General features: G+C 40.5%; 2 protein-coding genes across 2 annotated transcripts in view; one reads left to right on the top strand and one right to left on the bottom strand.

Annotated features, from left to right (window-relative positions):
• Positions 1–1,776: 1,776 nt before the first annotated feature.
• dnaaf4 (dynein axonemal assembly factor 4) lies at positions 1,777–6,475 on the bottom strand. The gene is made up of 9 exons (XM_063911482.1): positions 6,262–6,475; positions 5,440–5,587; positions 4,571–4,704; positions 3,733–3,949; positions 3,507–3,652; positions 2,681–2,790; positions 2,458–2,611; positions 2,185–2,290; positions 1,777–2,058 (listed from the first exon to the last, which is right to left on the bottom strand). The coding sequence occupies exons 1-9, from the start codon at positions 6,382–6,384 to the stop codon at positions 1,946–1,948; spliced, it is 1,251 nt and encodes a 416-aa protein (XP_063767552.1). The 5' UTR covers positions 6,385–6,475; the 3' UTR covers positions 1,777–1,945.
• A 16,623-nt stretch (positions 6,476–23,098) lies between these two features.
• Positions 23,099–24,782, top strand: part of LOC134857980 (aminopeptidase N-like) — a 20,313-nt gene continuing 18,629 nt past the window's right edge. The window contains exons 1-3 of the mRNA XM_063873789.1: positions 23,099–23,445; positions 24,151–24,442; positions 24,603–24,745. Coding sequence (XP_063729859.1) covers positions 23,145–23,445; positions 24,151–24,442; positions 24,603–24,745 — 736 coding nt within the window. The 5' untranslated portion in view covers positions 23,099–23,144. The remainder of the gene's footprint in view (positions 23,446–24,150; positions 24,443–24,602; positions 24,746–24,782) is intronic.

Raw genomic sequence — 24,782 nt, 5'->3', positions numbered from 1 at the left:
GCTTACACTGTCTAGATCATTTCAATGAATGTGTCATGTCCTTTTATTCTTTTCATCAGACATAAACCCTTCAAAATAATATCATCTCATGTTTCGCTGAGCGTATAGATAATTTATATATAAATAATACAATGCAAAAATACACATGACTGTGGTTAAATTGGAAGGCTGCAAGACGCCAACATTTAATTATCATTAGTGCTTCCTAACTGCATCAATACAGCTTTGCATTTTTACATGAGGTACTACTGAAAACATTGTAAATGGTTGTATAAACATAAAACAAAAACCTTGAAGAATTTAGAGCATGCCATGGACAAAGTTGATAGCAATGTGGTGTAACACGTAGAAACATAAATGTGTAAAGGTTGTTTATCAAAAGAGACCAACAACATTTTGTGGCATTGTGCCTCTGAGGGTATTTGATTGAAAGACATCAAAATGTTCTACTTTTCGTACCACAGCTAAGTCGCCTAGGTAATTCTAGCATGCATCTCCATTTGCTCCATTCCAGAGACTTTCAATAATCTTCTGTAATAACACTTCATCTTATCGCTGGGATAGTGTTTATCTTTTCAAGTCATTCACTGACTCTCATTCACTGCCACAATGCAGCAATCAAAGCTTCTTAATGATGCCATTCTTTGGACTCTGAATTTCAACTATTCCTATTTCTTTCAGAAGATTTTGGCACATTTGATGAGGAGATTAGAAAAAAGAAATAAAATTGATGGCAGGAAAAAAGAGAAAAGCGGCTTTGCTGGGTGTTTACAGATTTGAATTGTGTGTGCTGACAGAGGGCAGGGTGTGTGGTCGATGTCTTCAAGTGCTACTTCACACACTCTCACATGTTTGGCAGGATTGGGCTCTGATCTTGCAGATCAGTAGTGCCACATTTTAAAGCTTGTAAACTCGGTTCAGTGGATTGCTTACCTGCGTTGAGTTATGACTATATTATGTCATGCTAAAGAAATTCAAATAGGCTAATAGCGGCAGTTGAAAAAAGAGCTGACGGGTTAGAATAAAGAACTAAACCCCCACTTTTTCCAGAATCATTTAGAGACGAACAGCAGCCTTCCCATGACCCAGCAGCACTGGGTCCTGACCCACTGTTTGGTCTGATCGGTTGACCTCAATTTGCACTTCAGCATCAAACCAAGACAGTCACAGAAAGTTTCAAACGAAATGCAACAACGTCCAAACCCTTCCAACCAGCAACCCTCGACCACTGAGTAAAGTTGAGTCTCTTTACATAAAGTACATTACTTACCGTTAATGTAAATAAAACCATTACCATACATGTACAAGTCCTGCACTCAAAATCCTACCAAAATACACAAGCATTATCAGCGTTATAGAGTAACAGTACTAGTTGCAACTGATACATTTTAAATGCTCAATTCTGACACGATTTAAACCTTACACTGTGCTGTTTATAACTTTGGATTGAGCCAGCACAGAGGTGAGCGTTCTGCTGGGTTCCTGATGATTTCTGCTCTAATAAAGCAGCGTGTGTTAGCTCAACTACTTTTACAATTGTGTGTCATAGTTAGTCATATGTTATTTTTTATCTCTACTGTAATTTAGAAAGTGTATTATATCTTATATTTGTCAAACTTAATTTATCTCACTTGAACAAACCAACAAATTGTACTCCTGTGAGTGATGGTTGACTTACACATTTATACTGAAAAAGTTTCAAAGTCATTTGAAAGTCATTTATTCAATTTACATGGTGATGAACATCCATTTAATTGCATATTGTTTTAGGTGGTGCAGCATTAGACCACACAATGTTGTTCTGCACACTGAACCCTACTCTATGCATCGGTCTTCACACCAGCAATTCACCACATGTTCTTCATTCTGATTAATATGCAGCAGCCTTTCATTTATAAAGCCATTGGGTAACACACGAATAACAAAGAGTCCCATCCTCTGTGCTTCACTGCGTCTCCGCTGCAGAGCCTTGGAGGATGTCTCTGATCCTCTGGGTGTCTGCCTGCAGCGCTGCGTTGTGAGGGTCGATCTTCAGAGCGGCCTGGTAGTCCTGTAGCCCTGAGAACACATTACAGGAGGTCAGCTGACAGGACATTGATGGTGAATGTTTCATTAAAACCAAGACAAAAAATACAAATTAGTAAAGTAACAGTGTAAAGAAAAAGTGTCTGTTGCTTTTCAAACCTTCTGCGTAGAGCTGCAGCTGACAGAAAGCAGCTCCGCGGCGGGCGCTGGCTCTGGCTCTGGCTGCTGCATTGGCAACGACTGCTGGAGTCAGCAGATCCAGTGCCTGCAGAGAAATATGTGGGGATGTGTGCTGCCTTAATTAAATAATAGTTAGATACAGATTCAATGAGCTTCATAGGCAAAGTTACAGTGACCAACAAGACAGCTCTTTGGACTCCCCTTATAACTATTAACTCATAAAGGCCTGTAAACTACAGGGAGAGCACACACCTGAGAAGCATCCTCAATGGCCTTATGGAGATTATTTAACTTCAGATGACAAGCCGCCCTGTTGGAGTGCAGAGCTGGGATCTTCCTGTTGAGCCTGATGGCCAGGCTGTAGGCGTTCACGGCACCCAGGTAGTCTCCAGAAGCAAAGCGTTTGCTGCAGGAACGAGTCAATTCAGTTCAAATAACAAGTACTGGTGCAGTGAGTAGCTGTGATAGCACTTACTCTCCTCTGTCCTTCAGCCACTCAGGGTTCCTTTCCTCTTCCCTCAGGTCCTTCAGCTCCTCAACATCTGCATTTCCTGAACGCCTAGCTTCGGCTTGTTTTTGAAGCCACTGTTGGTTCAGATATCAAAAGTGTGATCTGAGCGCTTATACCGCTCACAAAGCATATTAGTCTAGTCACTAGCACAGTGAAGCCGGACATGTTGAGGACCCTAACGTTTTATGTTAGGAAATTATAGTCTCCTGGGTCTCCAGCACATACTGTAGAAGTACAGCTCCGGAAAAAAATAAGAGACTACTCCAATTTTTCATTCTAACACAGAGAAACATTTTCAGTAGTTTATAGAAAACAATACAAAAAAGAAACACAACATCAAAGACTATAAATAGTAAAACCAGAGAAACTGATAATGCTGAAGTGGTCTCTTAATTTTTTCCAGGGCTGTATGTGGACCATAGTTAAAGATGGCTCGGCAGAGTAGTTTTGGGGGTTATTGAAGATGCTGAATGTATTTCTGACCTTTTCAGTATCCAAAATAGCATATTTGTGTATTGATTCAATCAAGTTTTTAGCATTTTCTGTGTAGTTGACTACTGAAACTACAAATGATTTATGTCCGTAAAAGCGAAGAGCTAAGCTGATATAAAAATGTGTTGCAGAGGAGAGAGATTTACCATTGCATTAGGACCTCCTGCACACACACAAACTAACATTAATAGCAGACTACGTCAAAAGTGAGCGGCTTTCTTTTTACTCTGCCTGGAATATGTGTTAGGAAAGCAGTTGGCAAAACGACAACGTACACCATGCCTCACACTTCTCTCACCTCCGCCTCCTCTGGCACTCTTGATTCCCGGAGAGCAGTTGGGAAAACCCGCGGGGTAAATTTAACTTGAATGTTTCCTGTGCATCTCGGAGCAGGCAGCAGCACTGCTTTCCTCTTGCTCTTTGCCTCACTGTTGCCTCTTTGATCTAAATGCAGAAATCTGATCATTAACATACCAAAATCTAGTAGTATAGAAGCAAATGTGCTCACTCTGTCAATTACGCACCCAGTTTGAACTTTGCTCCACCCCAGCATCCTTTGTCCTGCTTCTCTGTCTTCTCTTTCAGTTTGCTCTGATGGTCTCTCTGGTCTTGGACTTTTAGTTTGTCTTCTTCCTCTGCTGCTTCCCTCTGTCTCAGTTGCCATGCTGCCAGCTCGGCTGTGGTTTGCTCTCGCTCATCCTCCTTCCTCTTCAGGATTCTGTCTCTTTCCTCCTGTTCAAGCTGAGGTACGGTAGGTAAGTTTATTTATATAGCCCATTTTCACACACAGAGGCAGTTCAAAGTGCTTTACATCAACATTAATACACAATAAGAAACACAATAATTAAGCACAATGGGATAACAGATTCATAAAAAAATAAATAAAAGAGATACAGGATAGTTTCAAATCAGCATTGTAAATACAGTAGGTGTTGCAAAAGGGTATGGATAAAATAAGTGAAATGATTTCTGGGAAAGCAGCTGTAAAAAGAAAGGTTTTCAGGCTTGATATAAAAGAACTCAGGGTTGGTGAAGACCTTAAGTTTTTCTTTTTTTAATTGATTTATTTAACAGGGACAGTGCACATTAATCAACATTTCTGTAAATGTGCCAGCGTTAGCCAAGAGGCTCTTTTTCATCTGTGTTCCATTTGTGCGGTGCTTAAAAACTAAAAGCAGCTTCAGCGTGTTTGGTTCTGGGCCGGGGTATAAGTAGTTTTAATAAGTACGTTTTATAAGTAGTGTTTTTTTCTGAGATAAGGTCAAATAAAACTAATTATAACTAAATAGCAGATTTCTAACAGTATGTTGGTACACAGGGTGATGTGGTTATTGAGTGGATTGTGATGTCATTGAGAGTTACCTTCATCATTGTCTCCAGGGCGTACTTCTTCTCTGCACGCTGTTTCTCAGCCTTTGATCCGGACTGTGAACGCAGCTTTTCCTGGTGTTTCAATAGAGCCCTTTCTCGGACCTCCTTCTTCTTTTCTTTATCATCTGAAACACATTGATTTATTACGACACATTAAGTGTTAGAAAATGTATTGGATACTTTAGTTAAATCAAGCAGATATAAAAATGTCAATGATGTAGAAGCAGTAGATTGAGAGTTTACTGAGCTCTATCTTTTTATTTCTGAGCCTTTTCCAGCCAAGTTCATGAATAATTTGAACATTGAAATTAGATTTGGCATGCTGACTAGTTGCTAAGTCTCACTATAACAATGTGGCAGAACATAGAGAGCAAAAAAGACATCAATGGAGAGAAATGACAGACGGCTGGTCCTGATGTGCATTAAATATTGACGTCTGTGAATCACTTTATTTAATATAAAGAAGAACTGTGCAGCCTGGCTGGGTGATGTTTTGGGTACCATTGTCAATACTATCATTCTCCTCTCATTTTTTGGCTGGGCTTGCCAGTAGGAAGTTGATGAACAATACAGTGTGATAACAGAATGGTATCCCTCAGATTAACACCGGATTAGTCGGAAACAGAAAACTGGGCAGCATTTATATAGCACTGCTCCAGGATTCCAGACTTTTACAAGCCAGATTGGAAGTATTTTAAATTGTTAATATCTGTCTTTTATACTTTTTAGTCTGAGTTTAACTGGTTTCAGGCATTTCCAACAAATTATAAGAATATGTTTTTCTCATACATTGTTTCACAACAATATTTTAATGGGTTTTATGTATGTAAAAAGACACAAATAAAACGGTTTGCTCCTACATGTAGTTATCATCAGATGCTCCCAGAATGCATTGGAACGTTTTGGCAGAGTGATGACTGCCACTCCATTCCCAACCTTCACTGTGCCTCTGTCCTCATCCACAGGTCCAGACAGAAAGGCTTCAAACAGATAGGGGGGGTAATGCACCTGAGAAGAAAAACCACGTGCAAAACATATTGTTTGCTAAAATGTGAGAAACAACAAAACCAGCAAAATGCATGCTCTTACACTTCTTAAATATGCACTGCACATCAGTCATAACGAAATACAGCTTTAAGTGTTGGTCAGTTGAAGTGTAAAGGTTAATGAAACTTTTGTGTATAAAGTAAATTAATTGAGTACATTTTACTCAAATTGAAGAAGATTTGACTAATTCTGGTGTTTATTTTTATGGTAATTTACTGTATCTAGTTCAAATTAAAAATAACTCTAATGCCATTTTACTCAATATAGAATTGTATTTTACTCTTTATACAGCTGTATACAGAAATATACAAAATTAAATGAATTGTGGTGATCTTTAAACTAAACAAGGTCAATAAAACTAAACATCAGTAGTTGACAAAGCACAATTGATTCTTATAAATGAGCAACACATTCAAACAATGAGAATCCCAACTAGAGTTCTTTCTATGTTGTTGTGTTATTGTTGTGTTGTGTTGTGTTGTGTTGTGTTGTGTTGTGTTGTGTTGTGTTGTGTTGTGTTGTGTTGTGTTGTGTTGCGTTGTGTTGTGTTGCGTTAATGTGTGTGACTCACAGACAGTATAAAGTATAAAGTGTGTGACTGGAACACCCTGTAAGGAAGCAGAGCCTCATGCTACCTTCAGGTACTCTTCTGTCGACAGGAAGTCCACTCTCTCAGCTCGCGCCCCCTTTAAAGGCACGCTGATGAACACCGTGCTGTCCGTCTGAATCCACGAGTAGTCCGTCACTATCAGCGGCATCTCCACGCAAAAAATCTATGTTTTCAGCTCAAAAACGGACTTCTTCGACTAAAAGCGAGGAGTCGTGAAAGGAGCGATCTACTGCCGCTAAGCGTTCCGTTGCTATGGCGACCAGAGAGATTGTATGCTCCCTTCATGTTGTCGGGAAAAAATCGAAATTGGGCGTTATAATCTATCTCGATTCTACAAATGACATTTTGATTGTTAAGACGCCCAAATCTCATTTTTTTTCAATTGCTAAAACACTCTTTTTTAAAGCAGGGCTTTAAAAAACACTACACACAATTCACAAAACCACACACTCAAAAAACTGCAAAACACCTCATGTATCCTGCACAATGAAGCACTGCACCCAAAACTACATAAACACTTACCAAAACCAAACTATTGCACCAAATGGCACACACTTCATTTATAGTAAAATACACTTTGTCCCGCTAACTCCATACAGATGTGATCAATCTAAAGCACACTCATCTTTATGGGCTTTTTCTGTATGGGGAGGATTCTGCAACAAAGAAATATGTGCAGAAACACAAATATTCTGTTGAACAGCTACAGTTATGTGAACCAAAATGTGCTCAACATCAAAGACAGTAAATTGAAAAGAAAACTTTGAGGAAAAAAATCCCCAAAACATTTTTTGAATAGAGGTAATAGGCTTAGGCTGCATTTGACCACCTGACTGGGTCTGGCCTCATCATCAACAACAGGAACTGCAGACATGCAGAGAGGAAGCTAGATCTGTGTCTAACCATCTACACACTGTTCCCAATATAAAACACCTTCATCTGGCTTGCAGATAGCTATGTGGATAGAGCTGGAGGCCTGTATTCAGAGAGCTTTAGCCTAGTAGGCTGGTTCGAGTCCTGAGCTGGCTGGGCAATTCTGACAATGGCCTCCCTTCCCTTTCCCCCTTTTACAATTGCATAAACACAATTTTCCTGTTTTTATCAAAATACTTTAACGCAATTCACACAGCCACACACCAAAACTACATATAGCATTATGAAAATCAAACTTTTGTACCAAACTTCATTCATATTACCAGATTTTTGTCTCACCAACTACACACTGTTGGGCAAAGTGTAAAGCACTAACCTCTTTAGTAAGCTTTGCCATAATACTAAAATAGTTCAAACTGTGGAAAATGGAGAAATATTTGCAGATACACTGCTACAATGCTGCCGTTATTTTTTATTTTTCACAAAAAAAGTCAATGCAAAATATGTACAGCAGATACATTGGAGTGAACAAAAATGTGCTAACAAAAAACAGTAAATTGAAAAAGAAAATTACAGAAAAAATGTGCAGAAAAAAAATATATATAAAAAAAAGAGGCGAGAAAAATACTGTAATTAGGCAGCATCTTGCCGCATAGCTGGATCTGGCCCGCACGCCTCGTCCACATCACAGGCAATATCTTCCCTTAACAGACATTGAGGGAAGAAGCACCTTGAGTGCCTTATCCATCCCTGAATCGCACCCGCATCAATTTCATCACATGCCTCTTCCATAGCCTGCAAAAGAGGCATGTGCACAAAGGGCTGCCGGTCGTAAACCTTCCACCGCCATGCTGAAAAGAACTCTTCTATGGGGTTCAAAAATGGTGAGTATGGTGGGAGGTATTGCACGACAAATGGTGGGTGGTCAGCAAACAAGGTTTGGGTGGTATGAGAATATTGTGGAGTCTGTCCAGAAATGTGAGACAATGGGCTGTGTTGTATGGTCCAAGGTTGGCATGACGGTGGAGGACACCATGCGTATTGGAGATGGCAGCGCACATTGTGATGTTCCCACCACGTTGGCCAGGAACATCTATAATGGCTTTGTGGCCAATGACGTTCCTTCCCCTTCTTCTGGTCTTTGCTAAGTTGAACCCAGCCTCATCTACAAAGATGAACTCATGCGGGATTGCATGAGCATCCATTTCCAGAACTCCCTAGAAACAAAGAACAAAAATCAGTCAACTTGGTGTTATCAGTACACTGGGAAACAATGTTGCATGTAGTGTACTGTAGTTAATATTGTACTCACATCCACATATGCTCTTCTGAGCTCTTGTGTCTTTGAGAGTTTCTCCCAACTGATACACTATGAAATGGCGTGTACTACAAAGTGTGAAAGACATTTTGGTTGCATACCTGTGCTCCAGTCTAAATGTCCAGATGTAAAACGGCTCAAGTTGGGCTGCACTCTGTCCAGCCTCTCGCATTGTCAGCCCATGGTTGATGACATGATCAACTCAGGTTGCTTTGATTTCATTTGAAAGTTGTTGTCTTTGGCCATGAAGTCCTCTACCAGCTCTACCCCATACCTCTCACTCTCCCTCCTCCTCTCATTCTCACCCTTCCTCTTCCTCTCTCTGCGACGTTTTCCATTGTTGTTGTAAAACAAAGATGCTCACCTGTGGTGCTTTTATAGTGCTTACTTCCTGATTGAAGTGCTAACAATTAAGCATTGAGGTGTTTGACCAGGTGGCACATATTTTGGCCAATTAGCTCATGAGTGTTATTTTGAATGACAGTGTTTTGATATGGCAATCATGTGACTTTGTGTCAGATTGTTGTGTCTTATGCAGAGAACCGTGTTCAGTGCATTTAAAAAGTGCCATTTTGGATTGCAAAATGTGTGTAAAGCAGAAAATGTGTTTAGAGTTTTGGAGACTTGAGAAGAGGTTTTGCTGTCTGTGTGTCAGTTTAAATAATTGTGCTATGCATGTCATTTTAGTGTGTTAGCAACTGTAAAATACTGTAATACCACCAGCAGTGTGTTAAAAAAATGAATAAAAGCTGCTTTCATGGATGTTATGCCCCTGAGGGACAGTGTAACAAGCTGCAAATATAACCATATTATTTGTAGAATAGGTGCTGATATCACTGTGACAGCTCAGGAGAGTTTATCCTGGGTCTAGTAACTGTTGTCTTCACTATACCTGTTTAAAACTATCCATGTGTTCCTTAGTGTAGATTACCCTTTTCTAATGAGCCTTTAAAATAAAGGAAATGTACACCTCCAATAAAATAAGTCTTAAAATGGTGGTTTATTACGTTAACATTTAATAAATAGTAGAGCCTAAACAGTATTCAAACCAGTGCCTTGCATTTGCATTTATGCTATACACTTCTTCTGCAATCATCTTCAAACAAATGCCATTTACATGTTGATCTGAGACACTCCTATTTGCTGTCCAAATATAAGATTACTAATTATATCAGCATGCCATCTAATAAGCCCTACTTTCCATTCTCAGGCGTTTTTTTTTCAAATAAAGTAATTCTCTCTCACTCTAAATGTAGAGCATTATTTAGCACCAGCACTGCCTCAGTTATTTCAGTCTGTCAGAAAGCTGCTCCTCACTGGCCAGCAGCAGCAGCCCCGGACCCTCCTGACAACTTTGAAATCAATAATATCTGTTACCCAGCCTAACGGTGCCGCCTGCTGACCCATCTGTGCCACTGCCTCTCTAAGTATTTAGACCAGGGGTGTCCAAACTAAGGCCCTGGGACCAAATGTGGCCTGTCGTCCATTTTCAATTGGCAAACAGCCAATTGAAAATGTATAATGGAATATGGCCCACATCTCCATGTTGTTCTTGTGTTATTGTAGTTCTTAAATATATATGTATTACACAGTATTCATGTGTAAATAAGTCCACTTTTGAAATGAATTCACTTAAACAAATTTTAATTGCGAAAAAAAATGTATTTGCATTAGACGCTTAGACTTTACATATTTCACCTTATTATAAGCAATCTGAGGCTTCTGTTTTACACTTTACGCTTTTTGTAACAAAATAAATGAACCCCCCTTGGAAAGCTGTGATGTAGGCTAGTGAGGGGCCCAGCCCTTCGTATATTTTTCTGTATGGACACCCCTGATTTAGACCATACTTTATTATCATTTATCATCCTGAGTACTTTGTCATAGTATACTGTACGTACTTTTTTTGGGGTATATCAAGATTTTATGTTAATCATTTTCTATATCTTAATGTTTAATAATCTTCTTTCTTACTTTTTATCTTCTTTAACTGTGTGTATGTCTGTACCATACTCACCAATTCCTCATACGTGTAAACCTACTTGGCAATAAAGCTGTTTCTGATTCTAATGACTAAAGGTTCTCTCAGTCTGTCAGACCAAAAGAACGCATCCTCAAAAGTATTCCTGCAGAGTTTCTTTTTATTATCAAGTACTTTTTAATAGTCCCAGAGGGAAATAAATATAAGAAATAAGCTCCTTCCCCTTTCTATCGCCTGTTTAATGAGGGTCCAGATCCCTTCCCGTTGTTGTTTTTTGTGTGTCAAACTCCCTGCCCCCTGCCACACAGACAGGTAACTCTTTCATCTTTCTCCAAAATCTATCTCTGTTTAGTTAATAAGTCACATAAACCGAGAACTGTACAGACAAGACATTAAGCAAACGTGTTTCATGTCTGCACTACATAAACTCAAGTTGTCATGTAGCAAAAGTGCAACACCAAGTTGATGCAATGGTAAAGTTAAAGACAGCATAACCAGGCATTACCCAGTATCGATGTTACACAGAACTTCCTTCCCGCTTTATCTATATTGACAGATTGGAACCAAAGATAGAGGGGTAAATAAGGGGAGTAGGACACAGTGGTGATGTAATATCTGCACGTTCCCTGACCTTTTTCTGGCAGTAAAGCATTGCCACAGTTGCAGTGGGTGACATACCATTATTCCTACAGTACCATCAATGCGGTTGAAAATAACCTTAAACAAATATCCTCCTGTTTTCCAAAACCCACACTACAATTCAGAGGCAAATGTTGCACTTTGAATTTTTTCTTATATAATCAGCCCTTAAATCAGACTTTAGTTCACCTGCAGTAAATCCAGCAGCTACCCTGCAGTATACAAAGCCATTCAAACTAGCTGCACCTTTACCAGCTCTGAGAACACTTTAATGATCAATAATTATAAAACAGATCAGAGATATTATTCTGAAATGGACCAATCAAACAATGACTACTTTTACTGTCGCTACTTTAAGTACATTTAGATGAGAGTACCTTCTACTTTTACTGGAGGAACATTTTGAATGCAGGACTTTTACTGTGACAGAGTATTCCTACACTCTGGTACTTCTACTTTACTCAAGTACAAGACCTGAGTACTTCTACTTTTACTCAAGTACAAGATCTGACTAATACTCCATCTCTGCTTCTACGCCATGCAAGCTGTTGCTCTATGGACAGCAAAGGGACAGCTGACTCGTCCTCGAGCAGCAACACCAGGCCAAAGTTTGACTTTTTCAGTGAAGCATGTATACACTTGCTGTCTATTACATAAACTTCAATGGGTTACATCGTTTGTGGAGTCTTTTTGATGATTGGCATGAATTAATAGTCATTAGTAGATCAAACAGTATTTAATTGTATTTTACTGTACGATCTTTAACCTTACATTCTGTTTTTGCATTTTAATTCTATTTACATGTACATAGAATCCTGCATTACTTGGTCACTTTCAACATTCCCTGCATAATTTACCTTATTGTGTTTATTTATTTTTCTGACATGTATATACTTTATCTGTACTACTTATAGACTGGTCCAAAACATAAACTGCATTATTTCATCTAATTTGTCATACTCTGTTTCATTTTGTATGGAAGCGTAGGCTATTGCTGCCACAAAAAAAAAGGTTCAATATCAAGTACGTGAAAAGATTCCCGTTTTTACAAGATCATTTTTCACGTTATTATGTGAAATCATCACGTTATTTCGCGATAGCTAATGAAAGGCTCAGTATCACATAATTACGTGAGAAGTTTTCACGTTTTTACAAGTTAAGATGTTCAGCCTAGACTGTCTTTCACATGGCATGCGTCTCCAACTGAACTGGCATGTGTCCCAGTGAGCTCCTGCTGCTACTTCGCCAGCCTTCCCTGCCCCTCCAGTTGATCAATGAGGAACGACGCTACCTCAATAGGGTTGGATTCGTTCTTCCTTCCGTACAACCCCATGCATTTCAAAATGCTCCTCAAAGTATGCATACTGATAATAATATCATCCACTGTCCGATACGTTTAGGATCTCACCATGTCTCAAACCAAGCTTAAAGTACAGTTTAATCGAATCAGGCAAACGAGCCATAGTGCCTTTAGCTTATGCCTGTCGTTTTGTTTCATTATCACGAAATAATGTGATACTGAGCCTTTCATTATCATGAAATAACGTGATAATTTCACGTAATAACGTGAAAATTATCTAGTAAGTACGTGAAACTTTTCACGTACTTACGTGATACTGAGCCTTTTTTTTGTGTGGCAGCAATACACTTTCGTACTTTTGCACTATTATTAATTTTACAAAAGGTTCTTATTTTGTCCTATATATAATATGTTGCATTGTTGGAGGTTCGAGACCTTAGATTTTCATTGCCATAACTACACAGTAGCTACTGTGCACATGACTATAAAAACCCTTGAACCTCATGCTATCTTCAGGTCAAAATGTCAGTTTTTGCCGTACTCTGCATCCTTAAACTCATGGAAAAAATAAGCGACATTCCTGCCCGTCCAATCCATCTGTCTGGCTTTGTCCTGACAATCAAAGTCAGTGATGGTTTCATTAGACAGCTAGAGATAAAAACAAGGCCAGAGACAGTACAACAATTGCCAATATGATATATTATGCACCTAGTTGTAAAACCTGTCAATTATTACGTTCACTCTGGACTCTATTCTAAACCCTGATATCATATCATGTTTCCCGAACAACAACTTGTAAACCTGCAGTAATTAAACCTTCAGAAGCTTGGACCTATTGTTCTTTTTAGCCTTTCAATAGTGCAGTCTTTTTTGAGGGAGAGTTTAAAGCATGTGAGTTGAACTTTAAAACAATGACCATATCTCTATCTCTACATTCTTAGCTTTATAGCACATTTCCATTTTCCACATCTAAGGAGATGCTGCTCAGTACATGTATTTTATTGCTCCTGAAAAGAACAATGAACTTGTCGACCCCAGCGTGTTCCCTGTTGCTACAACAAAAGGCATATACTATCTGGAACTTTGACTTTTACAACACTGTCAAGGTAAAGGAAGTACATGATCTGTTACTCCGTAAGGAGCGTAAAGAGGTAAAACTACTACAGCGAGTCAAACATGACTTTTTGGACAAACTTTGGACTCAACAAACAAAATAAAGCTGTTAATAAGAGATTGTAATAGTTAAAGACGTGTGATCAGTGGTGTCAACCAGTTAATGCACAAAAAGTATCAAAGTATTATGATGTACCATGTTGTTACCTCCACAATGTTTTTACTATTTTGCCAAATTTTAGTTTGCATAAAATCTTTGTCAACTAATTATTTTGCCTGTTGGTGTAAGTGTAGCAGGTCTCATCACATCAATTACATTTCATAACTTCATAAGCTGGTTATGATGAACATGTTCGCAAATAGAGACTCTTTATAGCAGACACAGAGCATGCTGTTTATCTAACAACCTGGCACACTCCTCCATTGACAGAAAATATCTGTCTCTTTAGCCACTTATGCTGCATGTAGTTCCCCTGCTTGGTCTTTTAAGATTTGTTTACTGGCTGCTCGGCAGGTGTTGAGGCTGGAAAAACAAAACACTGAGCTGAAAGGTTACAATGCTCCATCGAGCTGACGGGAACAGCAGGTCGTTCTCTGGGACGTTGTACTGTTGACCCTTTCTCATTTCAGAAAGTAACTTCATCCACTCCTTATTATGATTTTTTTCCTGCATGATTGTACTAAATAATAGGGGTGAGAGACATCAGGGTCCCAAGGATACGATAGTATTGCAATTCTATGATATACTAAGTATTGCTATACGATATGTTGCGATGTGGCTGTGTCTGCAAAGAAACGCTGCGATGGAGTCACATACCTGTCTTGGGACATTCTAAAAGGCTTAACGTAACTTAATGTTCCAAAACAGTGATCAATAATCACAAAATTTCTCTCGGACATGTTTTGCCATGAACACTTAATGTAAGATAATGTCCATAATCCTTGGATTTCTGTTTTGATTTTTTGACAGGTGAAAGTATTAATGACAAGACATATCTGAGAGAAATTTGGTGATCATTGATCTCTGTTTTGGAACATTAAGCTACGTTAAGCCTTTTCACGTTAGCCTAAGCGTTTTTAGAATGTCCCCGTCTTTAACATTTGACAAAAGCCTTTGTTTTCCACACCACTGTATGGACGCAGGTCTTTGCACATGAAGTAGGTGATTGATTGAGTTATTTTTTTAGCTTGCTCAGAATTTGATGGTAGCTTTACTAAGCGTGGTAAGAGTTGGCTGACTTTTCGGTGAAGCTAATGTAGCGTTGGCTCGGCCGTCAACGGTTAACGCTATCACTGGATGGTGGTGTGTGAGGCCTCATGTTTGTAGTGTTCCCAGATAATTTCAATTCATACGACACTTCTTACAAATCACATGCGTCATATCCATGTCTGTCTTCCCTTGCTGGTAAATATAAAAAATAATTCCACACCTTTTGATTTAAACGCGTCAGGCGCATTTCTGATTTCTTTCTCCGCTTAACTTCCTGCCAATCCCACCGACTTCACCCATGGCCATGACAGCACAAGAAAAAGCTCAGAACCATCTGGTGCAGCGATACTTAACCCGCGGCTCGCGAGCCGCATGCGGCTCCTTTAAGACTAGTTGTGGCTCTTTTAAGTCCCACTTAAAAAAAATAAAAATCAAAAAAAATCTTTAAAAAACGAAAAACAAAAACATTGTCAGCAGAATTCATCAACATTAATTATCACTCACAAGTCACGTCTATTAAGCCGCCCCCCCATCCCTCTGAACAACCAATCACAAATTATTTCAGGTTTCCCGCTCTGATTGCAGGTGTGCGAGATAATTGCTCCGTCACACTGGGAAAACTAGCTTACAGCACTGCGCAAAAATGGCAAAGGAATATAGGAAAAGAAAATATGAAGAGGAATATTGAACATTTAAAGAGGACTGGGAACTCGAGTTTTTCTTCGTCTCCACCGGTTCGGGAAAATGCATCTGCCTGCTTTGTGACAACGTCATTTCACAATTTAAAAGGTCCAATTTGCAGCGCCATCACGACACAAAACACCGGAAGTTCAGCACCGACTTTCCGAAAGATGGAGAGCTGAGGGCGGAAAAGCTGGCGAGACTCAAACAGAACCGAACTGCTCAAAAAAACTTATTCCACACTAATACGAGTGAAAGAGCGACAGAGGCATCCTACAAAATCACACATGAACTGATGAAAAACATGAAGCCATATACTGATGGAGAAATGGTGAAGGATTGCATACTGCTGGCTTGTTCAACGTTGTTTCCTGAGAAAAAAGACCTGGAACGAGAGGCAAAAAAAATCAACTGTCGGATTCTACTGTAGCTAGGAGGGCATCAAACATTTCAGAGACCATTGCACATACTCTTAAGGACAAACTGTCATCCACTGAGTTTGTCAGCCTTGCAATGGACGAAAGCTTGGATATCAATGACACGCCACAATTACTCATCTTTATCCGAGCGATCAACAGTAAGTTTGACATTACAGAAGAACTGCTTGACATGGTTTCACTGGAAAATGGAACAACGGGCATTGAAATAAAAAACGCTGTGCTGGAAACATTAGAAAAGTTGAACATTGGACCAGAAAAAATCACAGCATTCACAACAGATGGACCAGAGGAACACTTATGTGAGAATGCTGTTCATTGACTACAGTTCAGCATTCAACACCATTGTGCCCTCCAAGCTCATCATTAAGCTCAGGGACCTTGGGCTCAACAGCGCCCTCTGTGACTGGATCATGAGCTTCCTGACGGGCAGATCCCAGGCAGTGCGGATGGGGAACATCACATCCTCCACCTTGACCCTCAACACCGGAGCCCCTCAGGGTTGTGTGCTCAGCCCTCTCCTCTACTCCCTGTTCACGCACGACTGCGTGGCCACACACAGCTCCAACACCATCATCAAGTTTGCTGACGACACGACCGTCATCGGCCTGATCACAGACGGCGACGAGACGGCGTACAGAGAGGAGGTCAGAGCCCTGACATCTTGGTGCCAGGACAACAACCTCCATCTCAACGTCAGCAAAACAAAGGAGCTGATTGTGGACTACAGGAAGAGGCAGAGAGAGGCACACACACCCATCACCATCGACGGGAATCCTGTGGAGAGAGTCAGCAGCTTCAGGTTCCTCGGGGTAAACATCAGTGAGGACCTGACATGGACACATCACACCAGGGTCATATCCAAGACGGCTCGACAGCGGCTCTTCTTCCTCCGCAGGCTGCGGAAGTTCAACATGGACTCCAGGATACTCTGCAACTTCTACAGGTGCACCATCGAGAGTATCCTGACTGGCTGCATCACCGCCTGGTATGGCAGTTGCACCGCCCTCAACCGTAAGACTCTACAGAGGGTGGTGAAAACTGCTCAGCACATCACCAGGACGGAGCTGCCATCCATGGAGGACCTCTACACCCAGCGGTGTAGGAAGAAGGCCGGTAGGATATTAAAGGACCCCCATCACCCCAGCAACAATCTGTTCTGTCTGCTGCCGTCTGGCAGACGGTACCGCAGCATCCGGACCAAGACCACCAGACTCAGAGACAGTTTTATACCACAGGCTATAAGACTACTGAACTCCTGAGCTGTGTGAATGTCTACTCACATCTGTCTATAGTACACACATACATATATATATATATTATACACATCTGCCATACATATCTGTTTATAGTACACATATCTATATATTGTACATATCTGCCATACATATCTGTTATACGTAATATATGCATCTGTCCATACCTCCTCATTCAACAGAGTAAAGTATTTAAATACTTTCAATGTATTCCACATATGTATATATTTCACATCCTCAAATCTTTATTGTTGTTACTGTAAATATTCTTCTCTCTTTTTGCACTATTTTATTTATGTTATTTGCACCATGTATGTTGAGTTGTTGGAGGAGCACGCGACATAAGATTTTCATTGCCAACATATACGCTGTATCTGCTGTGCATATGACAAATAAAACCTTGAAACCTTGAAACCAGATGGCGCACCGGCGATGCTTGGTAAGAGGAACGGAGCCGTGGCTTTGCTGAAAGAAACGCTGAAAAACGGCGGGGTTGCTGGTGAGGGTATTTTCTCATACCATTGTATTGTGCATCAACAAGCCTTGTTTGCTAAGTTCAAATGTCTGAATGAAGTGATGGCAAATGTAATCAAAGTGGTCAATTATATCAGGGCCACCTAAATCAAGAAACCACCTAAATTTTAAACTGCTGTGTGAGGAGTTTAACACTCACTATGGAGATTTGGTGTTACACACCGAGATCAGATGGCTGTCTAAAGGACGTATGCTTGCACATTTCATGGACCTGCTTGAACCCATGAAATCCTTCTTTGTCGGCCAAGGGGAGACTTCCCGATTTTCCTTTTTGGATGATAAAGAGTGGGTGCTGTCTGTTGCAACCGAAACAGATTGAGTCTGCAGCACACAACAGAGGCCCTTCGGATCGCCGTTTCCAGCGCAGAGCCCGACTTCAAATCACTTGTGCGGCAGAAGGAGTGTCAGAAATCACATTGAGTGTGAAGTAAGTACAACATTACTCTTCTGACAACCCCTGCTGTCTATAATCTGCTGTTATATGGACTGTGATGATCAGTAAACATGCTGTCTGTTATCTGTTGTAATGGGCAGTGATGATCAGCAATGTGTGTTTTGTGGTTGCAGTGAAAATAATAAATCAGTTATTGCACTGTACATTATGCTTTTCATTCCTTAGTAACATATTACTATTATCCATATTCTCAAATGCATAATGGTTTCAGGGAGGAAAGGAGCGTTTTTGGATTGTGGCTCTTGCAAAAATATTTTTTCGTCAATGTGGCTCCTGATTAGGACAAGGTTGAGTACCACTGATCTAGTGCATATGTTGAGGAATGTGACCTCTGCTGCTGATTGTTTTGCCTAATTGACCACTGCAGGGCTTAGGTCAGGAAGCACACGAGACATCAGTTGAGTTTATAATGTTTACTGTAGAACTGTATGGATACAGCGATGCGTTCTGGGTACAGAGCAGTTTCTGAAAGTATATAATAAGAAATAAAGGACTGAGTTATCATTGAGTATTGCTGTCAATTAAATACAGTAAATAAACACTAAACAGTAAATAGAAATACATTTATATCAGTATCAATCATGTAGCATACACATGTAAACCGAAAGTAAACTGAAGGCTTACAATAATACAATCTCAGTTAGCTAAACAATGCTAAATCGCGATTATGCTAACGAGCAGAAACGGACATTTTAAAGTGCAAATATACACCAGGAGCGAGACAACACTATCAGAAAAGTAAGTAACACATGTACACATTCATTTCACATCAATATAAACACAACTTTCATCGTCAGTGTCTGCCGCACCGTTGTAAACATGTCGAGTGGTGAACGTGAGGAAAGGAAGAGGAACTGCATAAACCGTCTTCAAAATAAAACGCCCAGTTCAAGATAAAGGCATGAATATGTAAACATTTCTAACTTGAGGAATTCCGAACACATAGGTGTGAAACTCAAGGCCTGCGGGCCAAATCCGGCCCGCAAACTAATTTTATGTGGCCGAGAGTTTTCAAAGAATATAATACGTTTGTTATACAGCTACACGCTGCTTTACAGCAGCTCGTTGCCCATAAACTACATGTCCCACAACTCATCTCGTTTTGTGACATATGCACTGAAGCGACTTCAATCAGTGTCGAGTGAGGCAGTGAGTGACAGAGCATAGTTACAGCGGCACAGCGACACCACACACGGAGCAAAATCTGCTTCAGCAACCGAGACAAGAAACACCGGACCCAGAACCGACAATCGGTTGCTTCCACACAGAATGTGCTGCTCTGTCAGTCCGCTGTCGCTACGGCTCATTCAGAGACACACATAAAAAAAAAACTTGCATTACGGTTATTTCCACTTTTGTGATGTGAAGTCTTGAGTTGCAGCTTTATTTCTCTATATTCAGACGATGAATACTTGTAAATACGTGTGTAAAGTTTGTGAAGGCAGGAGGAAAGCTCCCGCGATCACCGTCTCCTCTGTGTTCGTCCTCCCCCCCTCCTCATCCCTGAAAACAATGAATGACAGGTGATACACACCAGGGTCTGGAACAGGGGGGGTTTCAAAGTCCTGGCTTTCAGACTATTCAAATATTCAAATCATAAATACTTAGATAGTGCTTGATCTAAAAAATAATAAAAATAAGGCTAATTAATGTCATAAATTCATGGGATTTATTTAACAGACAGAGAAATGTAAGTGTGCACCCACATACAATATTTCTGTGTCTACGTGCACCATATGTCCGTGCACAACTCTGTGTTAATGCTACCAAACTCATCTTTTAAATAAATTGTACAATTCTTGTAATTGTTGCATATTTTCCCTTGCGATTATTTGCCTTAGACTAAAACTTTCAGATGTAGTTATTACCAAAACCAATAATTATCCAATGCAGAGGCAATAATTATTTTATATATATAATACATTTATATTGCCTTAAAGTTAAAGCCGGCCCTTTGAGTGCAACCATAATGCCAATGTGGCCCGCGATGAAATTGAGTTTGACACCCCTGCTCTAGTGGATTGAGAAAGCAATTGTTATAAAACACTTTAATTTGAATTTGCAATATGAATAGTTTATTTAATAACATATTGATACTTGGCGTGGGTGAATCAATACAATATCGCCACGCAAAGTGTCGCAATACTATGCTGTATCGATTATTTATTGATGATGATTGATTTTATTGATTTAATGCATACTTTACAACAGGCAGGAGAACTGTGGTGGTTGTCTCAAAACAATTGAGTAGACTCAACAGCTATACGATGTGTCTGGAGGCATTAAGTGATATCTGATGAAGTCAGGACAACTTTAAAGTTTCATCTTAAACTTTGGACTTAATACAGCAACTCGTTATCAAGTCAGATTTAGACATTTGAAGCCAGTTATAAAAAGTCATATTCATGCCCTATGCTGTGTGTTTCCCTGCCAAAGTGCTCAGAGATAGAGATCTGCACTAACTGGAAAGGATAAGGGCTACAAATGGATGCCATCTTTCATAATGGCTGAACTTTACAGCTTTATGACCATGAAATGGCATTCATAAATGATAGGATAATGGAAAACTGCCTCTCTGTTAAAGTCTAACTGGAACACGGGATACGGGAACGACATTATTATTATGCTATATATATATAACATGAGTCTGAAAACATTTCGTTTCACTCCTCCTGCCGAACCATACTGGACTCTGTGGCTCCATTAAAAACTGTGCAGCCCAAAGCTAAACCTGAGCCGTGGCTTGATGCGAGAACTCGCGCAGCTAGACAGGAATGCCGGAAAGCTGAACGTAGGTGGAAGAAGGACAAGCTGCAGGTTTTCTATCAAATCCCAATGGACTGTTGGCGCTGCTACCAGAGCACTGTTAAAGAGGCCAGCAGAGAATACCTGGCTAACCTTATGGACTCTAATTGTCACAATCCGCGTGTGTTATTTAAAACCATTGAAACTGTTCTTAACCCCGCCCAGCCTGGGTGCATAGAGGCATCCCCCGAAATGTGCAATAGCTTCTTACACTTTTTCATTGACAAGGTTACTACTGCAAGGGCTTTCATCTCTACTCCTGCGACTGACCCCTCTGAACCTGTTCCATGCTCGGCTGTGTTTGATTTGTTTGCGCCTGTGTCTCTGAAGGCTTTAGAAGATGTGGTTGGCCAGATTAAGCCATCAATGACTCTGGAGACTATGCGATTCTTGTCCTCCTGGACTTAACTGCGGCTTTGGTACCGTGGACTACAACATCTTAGTGCCTCGGTTGCAGCACCAGTGGGCATTTCTGGTACTGCCCTGGACTGGTTCAAGTCCTATCTGGCAGACAGAACCATGTGCGTAAGCCTTGGTGGTTCTGAGTCCCGCACTGCTCCGCTGTCATATGTCGAGTCCAGCAGTGGCTCAGTCAGTAGGGGCTTGGACTGGGAATCGTAGGGTCGCCGGTTCAAGTCCCCAAACAGACATGAAATATGGAAAGTGGAATGCTGCTTGGAGAGGTCCCAGTTCACCTCCTGGGCCCTGCTGTGGTGCCCTTGAGCAAGGCACCGGACACCTCCAATCCCCCCCTCCCCATTGCTCCCCGGGCGCTGCACGATAGCTGCCCACAGCTCCTAGTACTAGGATGGGTTAAATGCAGAGGACCAATTTCACTGTGTGCTCTGCTGTGTGCATGTACGTGACAAATAAAGAGGGTTTCATCCTCCGATTCTTCTTCTTCTTCATATGTGGTTCCACAGGGTTCAGTTTTAGGGCCACTGCTTTTCTCATTGTACCTGCTGCCCCTGGGTTCAATCCTGAGAAAGCATGGTATCTCTTTTCATTGTTACGCTGATGACAGCCAGATCTATGTGCCACTGAAGAAGAAGGATGCCTTGTCTCTGAAACCACTTCTGTTATGTCTTGAAGACATTAAAGCCTGGATGTCCATGAACTTCTTAAAATGTAATGAAAACAAAACAGAAGTGATGGTGTTCGGTCCCAGTGGCTCTTGTGAACCCCCTCCTGTTGACTTGGGCCTCTTGGAGCACTACAGGAAGCCAACAGTCAGAAACTTGGGTTTTAAGATAGACAGTGATTTTAAACTAGACCGGCAAATTGGTGCAATAGTGAAGTCCAGCTTTTTAAATCTTAGGCAGCTGGCAAAGGTGAAGCCCTTCCTTGCACATAAGCACTTTGAAACAGTAATCCACACCTTTATTACATCTTGGCTGGATTACTGTAATGCACTTTATTTTGGAGTCAGCCAGTCCTCCCTCGCACGTCTCCAGTTAGTCCAAAATGCTGCCGCTCGCCTCCTAACTGGAACACTTAAAAGGGAGCACTTTACTCCCATTTTAGCCTCCCTCCACTGGCTGCCTGTGTATTTTAGAGTCCATTTTAAGATTATTTTATTTGTTTTTAAATCTTTAAATGGTCTCGCCCCGTCTTACCTCTCTGAGCTGCTCCATCCTTACATTCCTGCCCGGTGCCTCAGGTCAGCTGATCAGCTGCTCCTGGAGGTACCAAGGCCTAAACGGAAGCTCAGAGGGGATAGAGCCTTTTCAGCTGCCGGTCCTAATCTTTGGAATGACCTCCCATTGCACATTAGACACATTTTTTATTGTTGTTTTTATATTGTTTTTGTGTTTTGTGCTACGTGTTTTTATCCATGTGCAGCACTTTGTTTCAGCTGCGGCTGTTTTTAGAGGGCTTTATAAATAAAGTTGATTGATTGATTGATTGATAGATGCTCATTATATTGATTACCTCAAAAGCATTTAAATCAAATTGGATTTCAAAATGTGGATCCTGAACTGTTTTAAACCCTTTTTTTCTGATATTTTTTTAGCTTAACATCAACATTAATTATACATCATTTAATAAATGCAACAGTTTTATATAATATAATTTTCTGGTACAGCGTCTGAGTCTTTTTGGATAAAATGGAAGAGCTTCCTCAATACTGACTATTTCTGAAAATTAGAACTTCCTCTGTTAAGGTGAGGTCGGCATTTACAATGGCAGAGTTAATGTATCACCTGCTGGGATGAATGGGAGGGGAGATGCTTGCCCACATAAAGAAGTTCCCCCTCCAGCCTTCATGCACTGTCTGACTGTGGGGCTCCAACACAGGCACACAAGATGGGGAAAGGTTTCTTTTTAAGTAAACCTGTTGGGGTAATTTGTATGATCCTTGGAGCAGGAGCCCTGGCTACCATCATAGCTCTGTCTGTTGTTTACTCCCAAGAAAAGGCTAAAAATGATAATCAGGTCCTGCCAACGGATGGAGGAACAACAACTAAAGCCCCAGCCACAACTGCCGTCCCATCCAACGAACCTTGGGACAAGTATCGGCTGCCCAAGAGCCTGGTGCCGCGCTGGTACAATGTCACCCTGTGGCCACGACTACTGCCTGATGAAACTGGACTCTACATCTTTACTGGTAAGGCTCTCTGCAGTACATTACACACAATACCTTTTAATATTTAAGAAATGTGGTCCTCGTAAATTGCTCGATAATTCAACGCCTTAAGGATTTTACAAAGATAACAAAGAATTCAAATGATAACATATTTAAATAATCAATAATTTAAAGCAGGGGTATCCAAACATACACAAAAAAATCAATCAAATGGAGGTAAATAATGCTTGATGCTTCTATATGCTTTAAGAAAAAAAAAACAGCCTTCATCACAGCTCTCCGTAGGGTTTTATTTATTGTGTTACAAACAGTGTTGCAGATCATCCCTTAAAACAAAAGCCTCAGATTGCCTATAATAATGGGAAATATGAAGGGTATATTTCAAGCTTGTTATGCAAATAAGTTATTAGGCTTTTTTTAACTAAGATTTGTTAGAATCTTTTTTTACTTGAATTGACTGAATTTATTTGAACATTGGGCTCATTAACACATAAATACTATATTGTGTATTATATTTTTACAAATATATTTAAGAACAACAATTTAAGACAAGTACAAGTGTGGACCATATTCTATTATACTTAGAATTTGCTGAGGGCCAATTAAAAATGGACCATGGGCCGCAGTTGGGACACCCCTGATTTAAAGCTTGAAGTCAGAAAACCTGAATTTCTGATCTACTGGGTTGGAAAGGGCTGATCACAGTTTAACTTCATGTTGTTTCAGGTGAGTCCACAGTGGAGTTTGAATGTGTTGTCGAGACAGACCTGATTCTTATCCACTCCAACAAACTGAACCACACCAACTTGGCGAGGCTAACCTCAGTCGACAGTGGGGTCAAAGCCCCCTCCATCAAGTCTTCCCTCCCCCAGATAGAGACTCAGTACCTGGTCCTAAAGCTGGATGGTAAACTGGTTAAAGGCCACATGTACCATCTCCACACTAAGTTTACCGGAGAGCTGGCTGATGACCTGGGGGGCTTCTACAGGAGCGAATACTTCGAGGATGGAGTGAAAAAGTATGTTGATGTAGTGGTGCGCTTTGAAAAAATATATACCTAAAGGAACTACCTCTGAGATTACAGAGATTAAATGAATAGAACTCTTTTAATAAAGCTCCTTACAGGTATCTTGCTGTTGAGCTTACTCTTTAAACTTGATTTCCTTATTTCCTGGCAGGGTTGTTGCCACTACTCAGATGCAGCCCACAGATGCCAGGAAGGCGTTCCCCTGTTTTGATGAGCCAGCTATGAAAGCTGTATTCCACATCACGCTGATCCATGACATCGGAACAGTCGCCCTGTCTAATGGCAAGCAACAAGGTCAGTTGCTCTTGACTAAGAATAAGACAGAATTATT

This window comes from Eleginops maclovinus, chromosome 2, assembly GCF_036324505.1.
Source record: "Eleginops maclovinus isolate JMC-PN-2008 ecotype Puerto Natales chromosome 2, JC_Emac_rtc_rv5, whole genome shotgun sequence".
NCBI lineage: Eukaryota > Metazoa > Chordata > Actinopteri > Perciformes > Eleginopidae > Eleginops > Eleginops maclovinus.
The sequence above is the reverse complement of the archived record's forward strand: the minus strand, read 5'-3'. Positions and strand labels throughout refer to the sequence as shown.

Bases quoted from the DNA above. Each gene is read 5' to 3' on its own strand.
- dnaaf4 (XM_063911482.1), bottom strand. From the start codon at position 6,384: ATGCCGCTGATAGTGACGGACTACTCGTGGATTCAGACGGACAGCACG. The intron at 5,588-6,261 runs GTAGCATGAGGC...TTTTCTTCTCAG, and splicing joins CGACAGAAGAGTACCTGAAG to GTGCATTACCCCCCCTATCT. The intron at 2,612-2,680 runs GTAAGTGCTATC...TCGTTCCTGCAG, and splicing joins TGGCTGAAGGACAGAGGAGA to CAAACGCTTTGCTTCTGGAG.